At 37.4% G+C, this 12,120-nt stretch overlaps 1 protein-coding gene across 3 annotated transcripts in view; it reads left to right on the top strand.

Annotated features, from left to right (window-relative positions):
- AHCTF1 (AT-hook containing transcription factor 1) overlaps positions 1-12,120 on the top strand; it is a 50,347-nt gene that overhangs the window by 20,321 nt on the left and 17,906 nt on the right. For all 3 annotated transcript variants that reach the window (XM_074863285.1, XM_074863286.1, XM_074863284.1), the window contains exons 9-23: positions 720-852; positions 940-1,121; positions 1,588-1,649; positions 2,602-2,730; positions 4,824-4,914; positions 5,000-5,089; positions 5,252-5,392; positions 6,152-6,256; positions 7,025-7,118; positions 8,626-8,749; positions 8,868-8,924; positions 10,104-10,250; positions 11,005-11,192; positions 11,363-11,507; positions 11,601-11,732. In XM_074863285.1, coding sequence (XP_074719386.1) covers positions 720-852; positions 940-1,121; positions 1,588-1,649; positions 2,602-2,730; positions 4,824-4,914; positions 5,000-5,089; positions 5,252-5,392; positions 6,152-6,256; positions 7,025-7,118; positions 8,626-8,749; positions 8,868-8,924; positions 10,104-10,250; positions 11,005-11,192; positions 11,363-11,507; positions 11,601-11,732 — 1,820 coding nt within the window. The remainder of the gene's footprint in view (positions 1-719; positions 853-939; positions 1,122-1,587; positions 1,650-2,601; positions 2,731-4,823; positions 4,915-4,999; positions 5,090-5,251; positions 5,393-6,151; positions 6,257-7,024; positions 7,119-8,625; positions 8,750-8,867; positions 8,925-10,103; positions 10,251-11,004; positions 11,193-11,362; positions 11,508-11,600; positions 11,733-12,120) is intronic.

The following is a 12,120-nucleotide window of genomic DNA, read 5'->3' as shown; positions in this document are numbered from 1 at the left end:
TGTGTTCAGTTTTGGGCCTCTCACTACAAAAAGGACATTGAATTACTTGAGCATGTCCAGAGAAGGGCAACGAAGCTGGTGAAGGGTCTGGAGCACATGTCGTATGAGGAGCGGCTGAGGGAACTGGGGTTGTTTAGTCTGGAGAAGAGGAGGCTGAGGGGAGACCTCATCGCCCTCTACGACTACCTGAAAGGAGGTTGCAGAGAGCTGGGGATGAGTCTCTTCAATGAAGTAACAAGCGACAGGACAAGAGGTAATGGCCTCAAGTTGCGCCAGAGAAGGTTTAGCTTGAACATTTGGAAAAATTTCTTCACTGAAAGGGTTGCCAAGCATTGGAACAGGCTGCCCAGGGCAGTGGTTGAATCACCATCCCTGGAGGTATTTAAAAGATGTGTAGACATGACACTTAGGGACATGGTTTAGTGGTGGACTTGGCAGCGTTAGGCTATGGTTGGAGTTGGTGATCATAAAGGTCTTTTCCAACTGAAATGATTCTGTGATCTGCCTGACTTTTTTTTCCTCTCTAGATCTAGTAGGTTCCAACACCTACAAGTTCTGAAAGTGGATTTTGCTATTCCATAAATTTTTTTTATTATATTCTTAGTGTTGTGTTTCATGAGTGATATAACAAAACTAAGCCAAAAGAGAAAGTGGTGTTTTAAAAATATCAGATATCCTGTATTTTCTACAAGTAAGAAATAATGTCTTGTCTTTTACAGTAATATCTCCTGATACCAGTGTATCAATCTTCAGCTGGCAAGTGAATACATATGGTGAGGGAAAGCCATCTACTTATCTGGGTGTATTTGACATTAATCGCTGGTATCATGCTCAAATGCCAGATTCACTAAGGTAGATTTTTCTTAAGTTTTTTTCAATATCCCTACAAATAATTCATTTGAAAGTCGGCACTTAGCTTATGCACTTGTTTTCTTTAAGGCCAGAAGAATTTCTTCATGATTGCCCTTATTTTGCATTGTGGTCCCTGGATACTGTAATAAGCGTGACTTCTCCAAACCTTATTTTGGATATTCTGGTACATGAACGGAGTCTAAGTCGGGGAGTTCCTCCTTCTTATCCACCACCTGAGCAGTTTTTTAATCCAAGCACCTATAATTTTGGTAAGTATTTCACTGCTTTTAATAGTGATAAGCTTAAATTGAGGTCAGATGCCATTTACTGATTCTCTTTTTCATTGTTTGTCATTCAAAAACCGAACAAAAAAACCCCAAACCCCTACAAACCCAACTCTGATTACATTGTACTAACATGGTATTTAATTTTGTGAAACATACCTGGCAGTCTGTGTTTGGGGTTTTGTTGCTTTTGTAAGGTAGCCTGGGAAGCAGTGATGGTTATAAAATGAAATGACTTCGAACTGAAGCTCAAAGCACAGCATCGCAATTGCACTAGAGATGAAATTTCTACAGGCAGTAATTGTTTTTTTTAAAAAGTTTGTAAGTGATCTGATGAAAAAACTGGGCACTCAGTTCTATCTTTCCAGATACTGCTATTTTAAAACTGTAAACTGGTCATAACATCACTGTGACTGTATGGAAGGTTGTCAAACGTTCGTTGTTTCTGCAGATGGTACGTGCTTGCTGAACTCCGGACTTGTTCATATGACTTGCACCGGCTTCCAGAAGGAGGTGATAATTTACTATATCTTTATCGAGAATGTCAGGAGATGTACCTTTTCCAAGTTTTCTATTTCACTGCTTTCGGTGTCAGAGACCATTTTATGCTCATCCTGCTCATTCACACGCGTAATTGCAGTTGTATCCTGCCAGTTTTATGCAAATGGGAATGTTTTCAGTCTACTCTTGGAACTGTAAAACTACTACTGTCTCCTGTTGAAGCACAATTGAATGTCTAGAAAGGAATACAGGGACTGAATGTCTAGAAAGGAGTACAACGCTGCTCTAGGAGCAAGAACAAAAATGTTGTGAAAGTCAGGGAAAGCTGCTACTTTTTTTATTACCCATCAGTAGAACTGCCTGCGTAGTCTTGAGTTAGGGTTTTGATCCCTGACTAACTTGAAAAAGGAGGACAGAATGGAGAAAATGAAAAATTGTTTAACTGAGAAGAGGTGAATTTTTTTTTTTCTCCCAGACTTGGCCAAATTATAACTTCTGAGCCACTGCACAGCTTCTGACAAATAATTTGAAGTAAGCTTCAGCTCACTAGATGTTTCCAACATAAGTCAGCTTCTGTGCAAACAAGCATAGAAAGGGTCATCCAAAGTGTGATTTGAAGTTGTGTGTTAGTTTTGGCTTATATAGAATGTATTTTGTGTCAGTGTTCAGGGAAGAAGGAAGACCTGTGTATTGACAGAAAAACTAGAAAATAATTAATTAAGCATTTCAAGGGCTGATATTTTGTTTTTTGGGGGTTTTTTTAGAAACTTTGTTAGTTTGGCTGCCCTGTTTAAGACTCTACATAGTAATGCTTACTCAAATTGCTAACCCAAAGCATATTACTAATGCAAGCTTTCTGACAGTTTCAGTGAACATTTATTTTATTTCTCTCAGTGGTTAGCCAGAACCTTAGTGGTTGAATAATAATGCTGTCTTAATCTGTAGTTTTTGATTGATGTTTCAGACCTTGAATTTTTTGAAGAAATCTGGTCCTTCAATAAGTGAAGCCATTCATGATAGCTACAATAGGTGTCTTGTAGCTGGCTTGCTGTCTCCAAGGCTAGTTGATGTCCAGCCATCCAGTCTGAGTCAGGTGAGTGCATGTCAGGGAATCAAAGGGGAAATACATTCATCATGTCTGGGAGGGCTGTAGAGGCTACAGGACATGATAACCTGATGTTCGTATTGTTTGCAAGTTGCACTGAAATGCAGGTGTTGACTTTAGTTAGCAGAAGCAATAGTATTCTTAGATACACGCTACGGAGTTTGTCTGGGAACAGCCCTAATGGATCTGTCTTTTAGAGACCCATCTATTAATTCTGTGCCACAAATACACACAAGGAGGTGTGCAGTCAGTGCTGGTCACGAGCCACACAGAGCATCTTTCCCTCAGGACAACCTTCATCACTGTCGGTTTCTCAAAGCATCAGGTTCAGTGCAGTAGCTGACAATGGGGGCGTCTCACTCGGATGCGATCTATTGCAAACGTCAGCTTGCTGCACAATACGTGATCATTTGCTCCAAGGAAGTGGGCTGTGGTAAACAATTACTGTTGTCAGCTCTACCTGACAATTTTATCATTGCTTCCCCTCATTTTCCTTTCACCAGTAGGCTTTTCTGTAGCCTCTCAAAGCAGACTTGACCTCTGTAGCCTTTGCCTTGTGCTACAGTAGCCTGATTTACTCCTCTTAGACTGCCCTCTTGTTGCTGCCACACCTTAATTACATTTACCTCAGGACACCCGCTACCTTCTATCTGCTTTATCCCACCACAGGGACTTCACCTCGCTCTGTCGTAGTTTTTCCATTTGCAGTGCACCAGCCTTTCTCTCTCATCTGAAGAGTTTCATGAGATGGAGCCCTTGTGATGAGCAGCCCATCTTCACCCAGGCAGGTTCCAAGTGAAATGATCAGCTAGTCATCAAACAGTGGAGCAATGAGTAGGAAGGGGAGGGCAGTCTTCCCACTGCCCTCATCTTCCTGCCTACTGGACTCTTTCACCAGACTTGTGGAAGTGTGTTAGTGCAAGGAATACCTCTGCACAGTGTGTTAGCTGCAGTAAATTTCTTGGCAAGCTGACCTAGCCCATAGACTACTTATTTTGCAAGCCTGGTGTAGACTCTTACATTCAAATTAGATTTTTTCTGATGTCAACTCCAGCTTGGAAATAACTTGGGAAATCAAGAAATGTTTTAATAACCTTTGCTGAATTGTGACTATATCATTCAGAGACTTGTTATACATTTGAGCAAGGATTTCTTTTGAATGTTAGTAAGACCAAATTCAGAATTAGGGTCGAGAAGCTTGGTTTGGAGTTTTGTTTGCCACCATAAGTGGTACTTAGTGTGTTTCCTTGTCTGAAACCCATTTTCAGAAAAAGAGGGAAATACCATATGTGTATTCTAATGTGTAGAACTACATTCAATCGCTTTGAATGTAATGATTTTACCTAGAAAGGAAAGATACTTTTGAATGGGTTTAAAAAACAAAAAGTAGTAAAATTTTATGAAGGATCATTTCACCTGGAAGGAGTGTTGGAACACCAGGTGAAATAAGCTACTAATTAATATTGCGTGTCTGTGCATACCTGCGCATTATCCTTCTCAGGGACTACCTTGAGGGACAGTATTTGAACAGCCGAAAATTTAAGCCTATTAGAATTGAAATGTTTCACTTCTTTTCGGTCCTTTTAGAAAATCATAACTTACTGTTTTGGGTGTCAGAACGCCGCCTTGTCTTCATAGTCTAGAAAGCTGGTTGATCTTAGCTTCATTGTTTCTGTGCAAAAAAACCATTGCATAGTTGTATTTGTTCTGTCACCTTCATGCATACTTGATGGCAAACCTAGATGCACAAAATGCTTAGTGGGTATTAGTAGCGGATGTTACTGAAGATAGTCAGTTGGAACACAGTCAACTGAGACTCAGTCAACTGAGACTATGATGCAGAAGCATGCAAATAAAGATGAGAATTCACCTTCAGTAAGTTGAAATGTCAGAGGAAAAGTTTAATGTGTTCCTCAGACCACCAAGCAGTCCAGCCTGTGGCTAGAATTAAGAAAAAGAATGTGGAATTAGCTGCATGTGTACTAATTGACTTTGTGATGTCCGAATGAGTATACAGTTAGAAACAATTCAGTTCAGATACTAAAAGTATGTAAGATTCGCATTTTGTCTGTTGTGTTTAGGAGGAGCAGTTAGAAGCGGTATTGTCAGCTGCTGTCCAGACAGGTTCTCTAGAACTTCTGACTGGATGCATTAAACATTGGACGTCTGAAGGTAATACTACTTCTGTTGCTTTTGTTATCTATTTCTTAGCTTGGAATTGTTGATTCATTTCTTCTTTATTTTCTTTTTTTTACAGAACAGCCAAGTTCTGCTGCTAATTTACGGTTTGTTCTTGAGTGGACATGGAACAAAGTGATCTATGCAAAAGATGAATTGGACCAAATATGTGAGTACTAGTGTAGCCATTCTGCAAACATAAAATCAGTCTTTCTACTTGAGCTTGTTCAGCAATCTGCCAGTATATGATATTGCACATGGTTCTTCAAGTGTACTTTGAAACTCTGAAATTGCTCTGTAGGCTAATGATCTAATATTTATTCTTGAAAAGGTGTTCCACTCTTTGATGGCTCTTGCAACTTCATTGACCCCCAGACATTACAGTCTCTTCAGCACTGCCAGTTGCTTTTGAGCAACCTTAGCACGGTCTTAAACTGTTTTCTGACAGAAGCACAAGAGCTTACCGAAAAAGGTTTGTAATATTATTCCTAAATCTTTGGTATGTTTTGTTAAGATTTGAAATTATGCTTGGGTTGTAATTGTGGTAACATGAGCTTTTGTTGGTTTTGATGATTGGAAAACGGTCACATTTAGCTGGAAGAAGGGACTTAGATCTGCAAAGTTGAGACTACCACTTAATATGCACTGAGTTCAGGGAAACAGTTTGCTGTGGAGTTCATGCAAGTGGGTAGTGGAGGGCGACATCCAGCAAGAAGCTGTGCAAGCAGCTGGGTTGAAATTACAGCAACTGAATGTGGTAATGCTGAAAACTATTCTTTTTAATTCTTAGCTAGCAATTTATAACTGCATGCAAATACTGAAACTGCAAATTGCTAAAAAAATACCAAGGAAGCATAAATGAGTAATTTGTAAAGTAAGTGACTTGAGTTTCTGTAGCTTCTTATGCTATCCATTGTTCTTGGCATATTGAGGGGAAAAAAAGAACATCCCTTTGCTATGGTAAAATCTCTGCTACGTGAAAAACAAATGTCTTATTCATGAGTGTATTTAATAGTTCAGGCTTTATTTTTTTATTTTAATCTTTAGTGAATCTGGTTCTTTGTAGGGGTTGCTTTTTGTTTTGGTGGTGATTGTGGGATTTTTCTTCAAATAAGAAAGCGATACAGAGTGAAAAATGGAAAGACAAGATTTCTCCTGGGTTATTTTTATACTTTCTTTTGTTCAAATGAAAGGAATGGCATAACAAAAATAATCTTATGCCTTTTTTCAGGTTTTACAGACTTGACAAATAAGCAGGTGGTAACTAGCCTCATTTCTCTGTATGCACGAGTGGTCATCTGGTTCTGCCGATCCAGCCTCCTTCCAGAGGGTTTAGGTAAGCATAAACTGTAATACATTTGTAACAAGGAGACTCTCCAGTGAGGGATTCCTATGAACACATGCTTAGCCACGTTTTATATAAATGTTTTCATCAGTAACAAGTCATGTTGGTTCAGTGACAGCATGTGCTGAAGTTCTGTTGGTGAAATGGAAATTTTACTGTTTTTTCACACACATAGTGTAGAATATTGCAAGCAGTTTCTTTCCTGGCTGTTTTTCAGAAAGAGCAGTAAGTCTCTGACTTCAAGGAGTTGCTTGTGTCCGCAGCTTGAAGTACTTGGGATTTTAAACACGTTACTATTAAACAAGAAATACTGGAAAGCTTGTTTTTACAGTAAAAGCATTACCTGCGTATTTTGAACTTTTTATTTATTGCTTGAGACAAAAACACATCTTGCAAGTAATTCTTTATTTGGATGGATTATAAATACTATTGTCAGCCTTAATTGTCTTACAAATGCTCACATGACATGTTTTACGTTCCCTTTGAGAACTGGCCTTTTTTGTAGTGAGCTTCAGCTCATGCTACATGTTCTGAACACTACATCAACTTGAAATGTCAGTTGAAGCAAGAAGGAATTGAGTCTTGTGTCTTACATCTCTTTTAGCAAAGGCAGAAACAGGATTGGCTTCTTTCAAAGTTGGAGGCTTGCCTTTGCTTCTTGATGTTTAGCTTGTACAATCTTCTGTCTTTTTAGTCAAAAATTGTAGTTTAAAAATGTGAAGTTACTTCTTTGACTTCCTTTTACTTTATTGCCCGTAGATGATGACATGCATTTGTCTAGACCTTTCTACAATTATCGCCTGATACAGAGCTACTATACTGGCCATCGACAGAAACTTGAGCGTTTATCAAGGTAAGCCTTACAGGAAAACTCTGGAACCCTCCCACTGCAAATTCAGAAGTGGAAGTGAATGGCTTGTATATCAACAGTTGTATTTGCTATGCTTAATGCATTTGCCAACAGTACTCTTGACTTCAGTGATGCCTGTCTTCTGTGGAACACAGAGGTTACTTTCCTGTGTTACCACGTTTCCATAGAGCTCTGCTTAGTACCGTTTGTTGGTACCCTCATTTTTTTGTAGCGTACTTAATTAATTGGCTAATCTGTATAATTTGTTACTACTGAAAAAGATCATATGATGAGGATAGGATGAGTCATCTCCAGTTCAGCAAAGCATGGTGTTCACAGAACAATTGTTTTTGACACAGAGGAAAGCATGTTTAAAAAAAAAAAAAAGTCTCTTTTATTGACTAGTAATAGATGGTAATAACTGTATTAGCCTAAATCTCCTACTCAAGTACATTTCTGCAATTCCCTAAGGTAGTCAGAGTTATATGTAGTTGACGCACTGAGCACTCTACTGGCTATTGGATAAAAGTCACTTCCTCATGTAAGCTCTCTTTTCTGGACTAGTTTACTAGCATATAGGTGATATACCTTGGATTAAATGACAATCGTTTTTTCTCTAGGAATTGTACTGAAAACTAAATAAAGACCCGAAGAAGCTTAGGCTATGATACTGTGAACAAAATGCCACAAGATGAGTTAAGGTGGAAGCTGCAGTGTGTTAGGTATTGACCTTGAAGTTCATCTTACTTAGCTTACTTCTCAAGTAACTTACATACAGGCTTATGTGTTCCTTATAAGCATACAACATCTAGTGTGCTGCTTCTCCTTTTGTCATTGGGAAATTAAAGGGTGGCATCGCAGTCGGCAGAAGACTGTGATGGGCTTTTGAAGAATGTAATTTTGAAAGGTTCAGCCATCTGTGATTGTATGCTATGGGTATAGAAACAAAAATGCTGCTTTAAGATGATAGTAAAATTTGCCTGTATGCTCAGCTTCCTGAAAATAACTTCTTTTCAGTAACAAAGGTGAGATGTTGAGAACAAAATCTGAACTTGCCATTATGTTGTCTCACAGCTGTGTTTTGGAACACTTCAATTTGAGGCATTAGATTTGCGATAAAAAATAGTCCTGGTATTTTGATACTGTTAGGTTTCCTGTGTTAGTATGAGAGTAGTTATTTTTGGTGCTTGAAAAACTTTGTTTACACTTCCTTTCTACTACAGGTAATACAACAAAAAAACCTGAAAACTAAAAGGTCATTACAACTTTTAGGATTTCTATTTTGAACTCCTTTAATAATGCAGTATGATCTAACAAACATGTTTCATCTGACTCGGAAATTTCTTCAGGTGCATTTCAAGTCATAATCACGCCTTTGTGTGTTTGTTACTTTCATTGACTCTTTTCTGTGGGATCTCTTTTTTTGGTTTTGACTGGAGGAAATATGTTACACTGAGAGGCTGGAATTAGTGTTTTACTTTGTCCAAATCATTGCTACCTTTTGTTCCAGAGGAAAATGGGATTCTGACTGCTTGATGATTGATGGAATGGTTTCCCAGTTAGGAGACCAAGTTGAGAAGTTGTGGAGGAGAGATGAGGGAGGAACTGGGAAATATCCACCTGCTAGTTTACATGTGAGTGTTCACTGAAAACAACAAAAGCAACAACAACAGCACCCCCAAAATCCTACCCAAAACCCAGTGATTTCTGAATGACAGGAGCTTTTAATAAACTTCTAATTTTTCGTTTCAGGCACTGCTGGATCTCTATTTGTTAGAAGGCATTGAAGAAAGCTACAAACATGCAATTGTATCCTTTCTAGTTATTTTTATTACACCTTCAGAATATGCACATAGATGTTCTTAAATGTTTGTTTAATAACATTTTAAAATTTATGCTTCAAACACAATGCACATGAAAACATTTAGTTTAGAATTAAGTTGTAGACAGAAGCATTGTTTTTTTTCTTTGTACTGAGGATTTTTTATGATTTCTTGTTTTTTAAATGTTTTGTTGCAAAGTCTTTTCTGATATGAGAAAACAGCTTTACTAAGAAATGGTAAAGATCAAAAGCCCCTTTAGTTTTTCTTAAAATTTAGACACAGTTTTAAATTTTTTTAAAGCACCCATATCTGTAGCAAGTGGCTACATACTAGAGTGATTCACTAAAACATGCCACTTGAGAGCAAAAGTATTTCTAACAGTGGTTTCCCAGTACCTGAGTTTTGCTGAAATCATTGATTTTGCAGGAGAGCGAACAGTGCATGCTTTTGTTCTGTTGAAAGTGCAGGCACACAGAGTAATAAATAGAAGCGAAAAATCATTGGGCAGAAACTTAATTTTTAAGCTGCTGAAATATACAGAATTGCTTTTGTTGTTTGTTGCCTAACCTCAGAGTGGAGCCTAGAAAATAAGGAGTTTAAAAATTGTTGTACCCCAGAGCTGTCTTACTAGAATATGTCCCTAAAATCGGATCTCAGAAAGAGGAAATGGCAGTACCAATGCGTGATCCGCATACGGTTTCGAATCCGGTTTTAATCATTACAAGCTAAGTTGTATTATAAGGACATCATCATTACATTGTTTTGTATACTCTGGAAATGAGGAAAAACAACTGTAGAATTTGTTTGCTTTTTTTCATTAAGTATTGGATATTCATATGTTTCCAATGTCCATCTGGTAGCTCCACTGACTAAAGAGGGAGCCTGAGTTTCTAACTGAAGTGTTTAAATATCTAGACTTAACATTTTTGAATGCCTTACAGAAATCAAAGAGTATTTCCTTCTGGCTATTTATGCAGAATGCAATTTTGTGGTTAGGACCCAGCTATCTTTATGTTAGAATAGCTCAAAATGGCAAGACTAATACACTAGTATTTTCTTCTTCCTACCATTTTTATATTCTTATTTCAGTATGTTTCTCTAAATGTAATGTGATAACTTTTTGATCTTACAAATCTATTAGCCTTAATTAGATACTTGATACCAGACAATTTACTTGCTGCTAGATATCATACATTCCTTTCCAAATAAAACAGAAACTTCAATTGACTCCTTCCCAACTGCTTTCGCTATCCCTTGGGGTCTTGTCAAGCTTATTCAAGGTTTTTGGCTTATAGATCACAACGATTATGAAGTAAGTATGTTACAGTTTAGTTAGACACACATGACAGTACCAAGCTGTAATCTGTAGAATGATTTTAAAAAATCAGTGCTTAGCTAATAACAGGTGATAAAACATTAGAAGCTTTTTTGTAATACTGCTACAACATCTTCAACAAGAAATTGTGATTTGAAATTTTGTTTTAATTACTTTGATAGGAAATTAATTAAAAGAAAGAAGAAATCAACTTTAATAATGCTTGATATCTGAATTTTCAAAGCCACCCTTTTAGGTTGTTTTCAGCAGATCAGTTGAGCACTTTCTCAAAACCAGTGTTTCAGGTACTTTCAATATAAAACAATGATCATAACAGCAAGATTTGAGACAGAAGACTGCCAAATCGACTTTTCAATCTAATTCACGTTCTTTCTGATGCTGAAGGTTGTTCTTTGCCTGTCACAATGTTAATATAAACTGTTTGTCTGGGAGAATACCTTATTATTTAGTAATGTATGGATAAAAAGTGATGTTTATATACAGAGATTTGGTTAACCCAGAAAAGTGTGAATTACTCCTTTTAAAATACTTTGCTCTGTATGGCTAACTGATTTTTTTTTCCTGCAAATACTTCAGAATTTTTATTTACATGTCCTGTAGCGAGTATTTCATTAGTTAGTCATCTAAGTTTATTTAACACACATTCACCCTTACTTAACGCACTTTTGAATGTTTTTCTTGCATGTGTGTATGTATATATCTTAATACACCTGATCTCTGACTTCTACAGAATTCACTGGCCCTGCTCTTTCATCCAGCTACGATCAAAACTGTGTCATGGCAACATACGAGAATTATTCAATCCCTCATGTGCCAAGGAGAACAGAGGCGAGCCCTCAGATACATGCAGATGATGAAGGCATCAATGTCAGACAGTAGTGAAGTGCGGCTTTTCCTCACTGTGTTGTTGTCCAATAGGTAAAGAAATATATCCCACCATTTTGGCATTCAAATATTGTGAAAGGTGGAGAACAAAAAATACCAGTCATCAGCCCCTAAATTTCCTTTAAACTTTGAAAACAATAATTTTGGACCATCTTTTTAGTTATCCTATTAATAATACTTTACATCACAAAAATTAATTACAGGTGCATGGTGGAGGCTTGGGATCTGTTGCAGCAACATACCACTAAGTTAAACATAGAGGAGCTGTTAAAACACATGTTTGAAATCTGTCAGGAGATGGGACTAATGGAAGATTTACTGAAGCTACCTTTCACAGACACTGAACAAGTAAGTGTAGACAAGAAAAAAAAATCTTCATCTCTTTGAAAAGAGAAGAGGCAGAATCATAATAGATTTCTTGAAATGTGTTATTTCTCATAGGAGTGTTTGGAGAAGTTTTTACAGACCAATGCTGGTGTTCAGAATCCTGAATTTCTTTTAGTCCATCATCTGCAGCGTGCCAACTATATCCCAGCACTACAGCTGAATCAGTCAATGAAGGTTAATCTTATGGTAAGCTTAAAAGTTCTGTCAAGCATGCAAGTTTCTGTGAGGGGTTACTAACCATTTTTGATAGTACTCAATAAAAATTCTGCTTTGTTTTTTATACCATTCTTTGAAATACTAGGAATAAGTTTCTACACCTTAAGTTACAGCTGAACCTAAAATTTTAACAAAATATTTCACTACTGCAAAGCTGCTCTGTGAAGGCATAAATTAAATGTTACAGAGCATTGTTGACTCATCTTCAGATAGTTTGTTTGCATCCAAGCAATAAATACATACCTTTTCTGTCAGCCAGTCTTCTCATTCAGTTATTCAGATACGTATGTTATGCATAGTGTAGATTACTGCGAGTTGTTTGTGTCCCTCCTTTCTGTGGAATGGAGAGTGTGTTGTA

The sequence above is a fragment of the Strix uralensis genome, chromosome 3 (assembly GCF_047716275.1).
Source record: "Strix uralensis isolate ZFMK-TIS-50842 chromosome 3, bStrUra1, whole genome shotgun sequence".
In the NCBI taxonomy this organism is placed as follows: domain Eukaryota; kingdom Metazoa; phylum Chordata; class Aves; order Strigiformes; family Strigidae; genus Strix; species Strix uralensis.
This window is presented reverse-complemented; position numbering and strand designations above follow the sequence as displayed.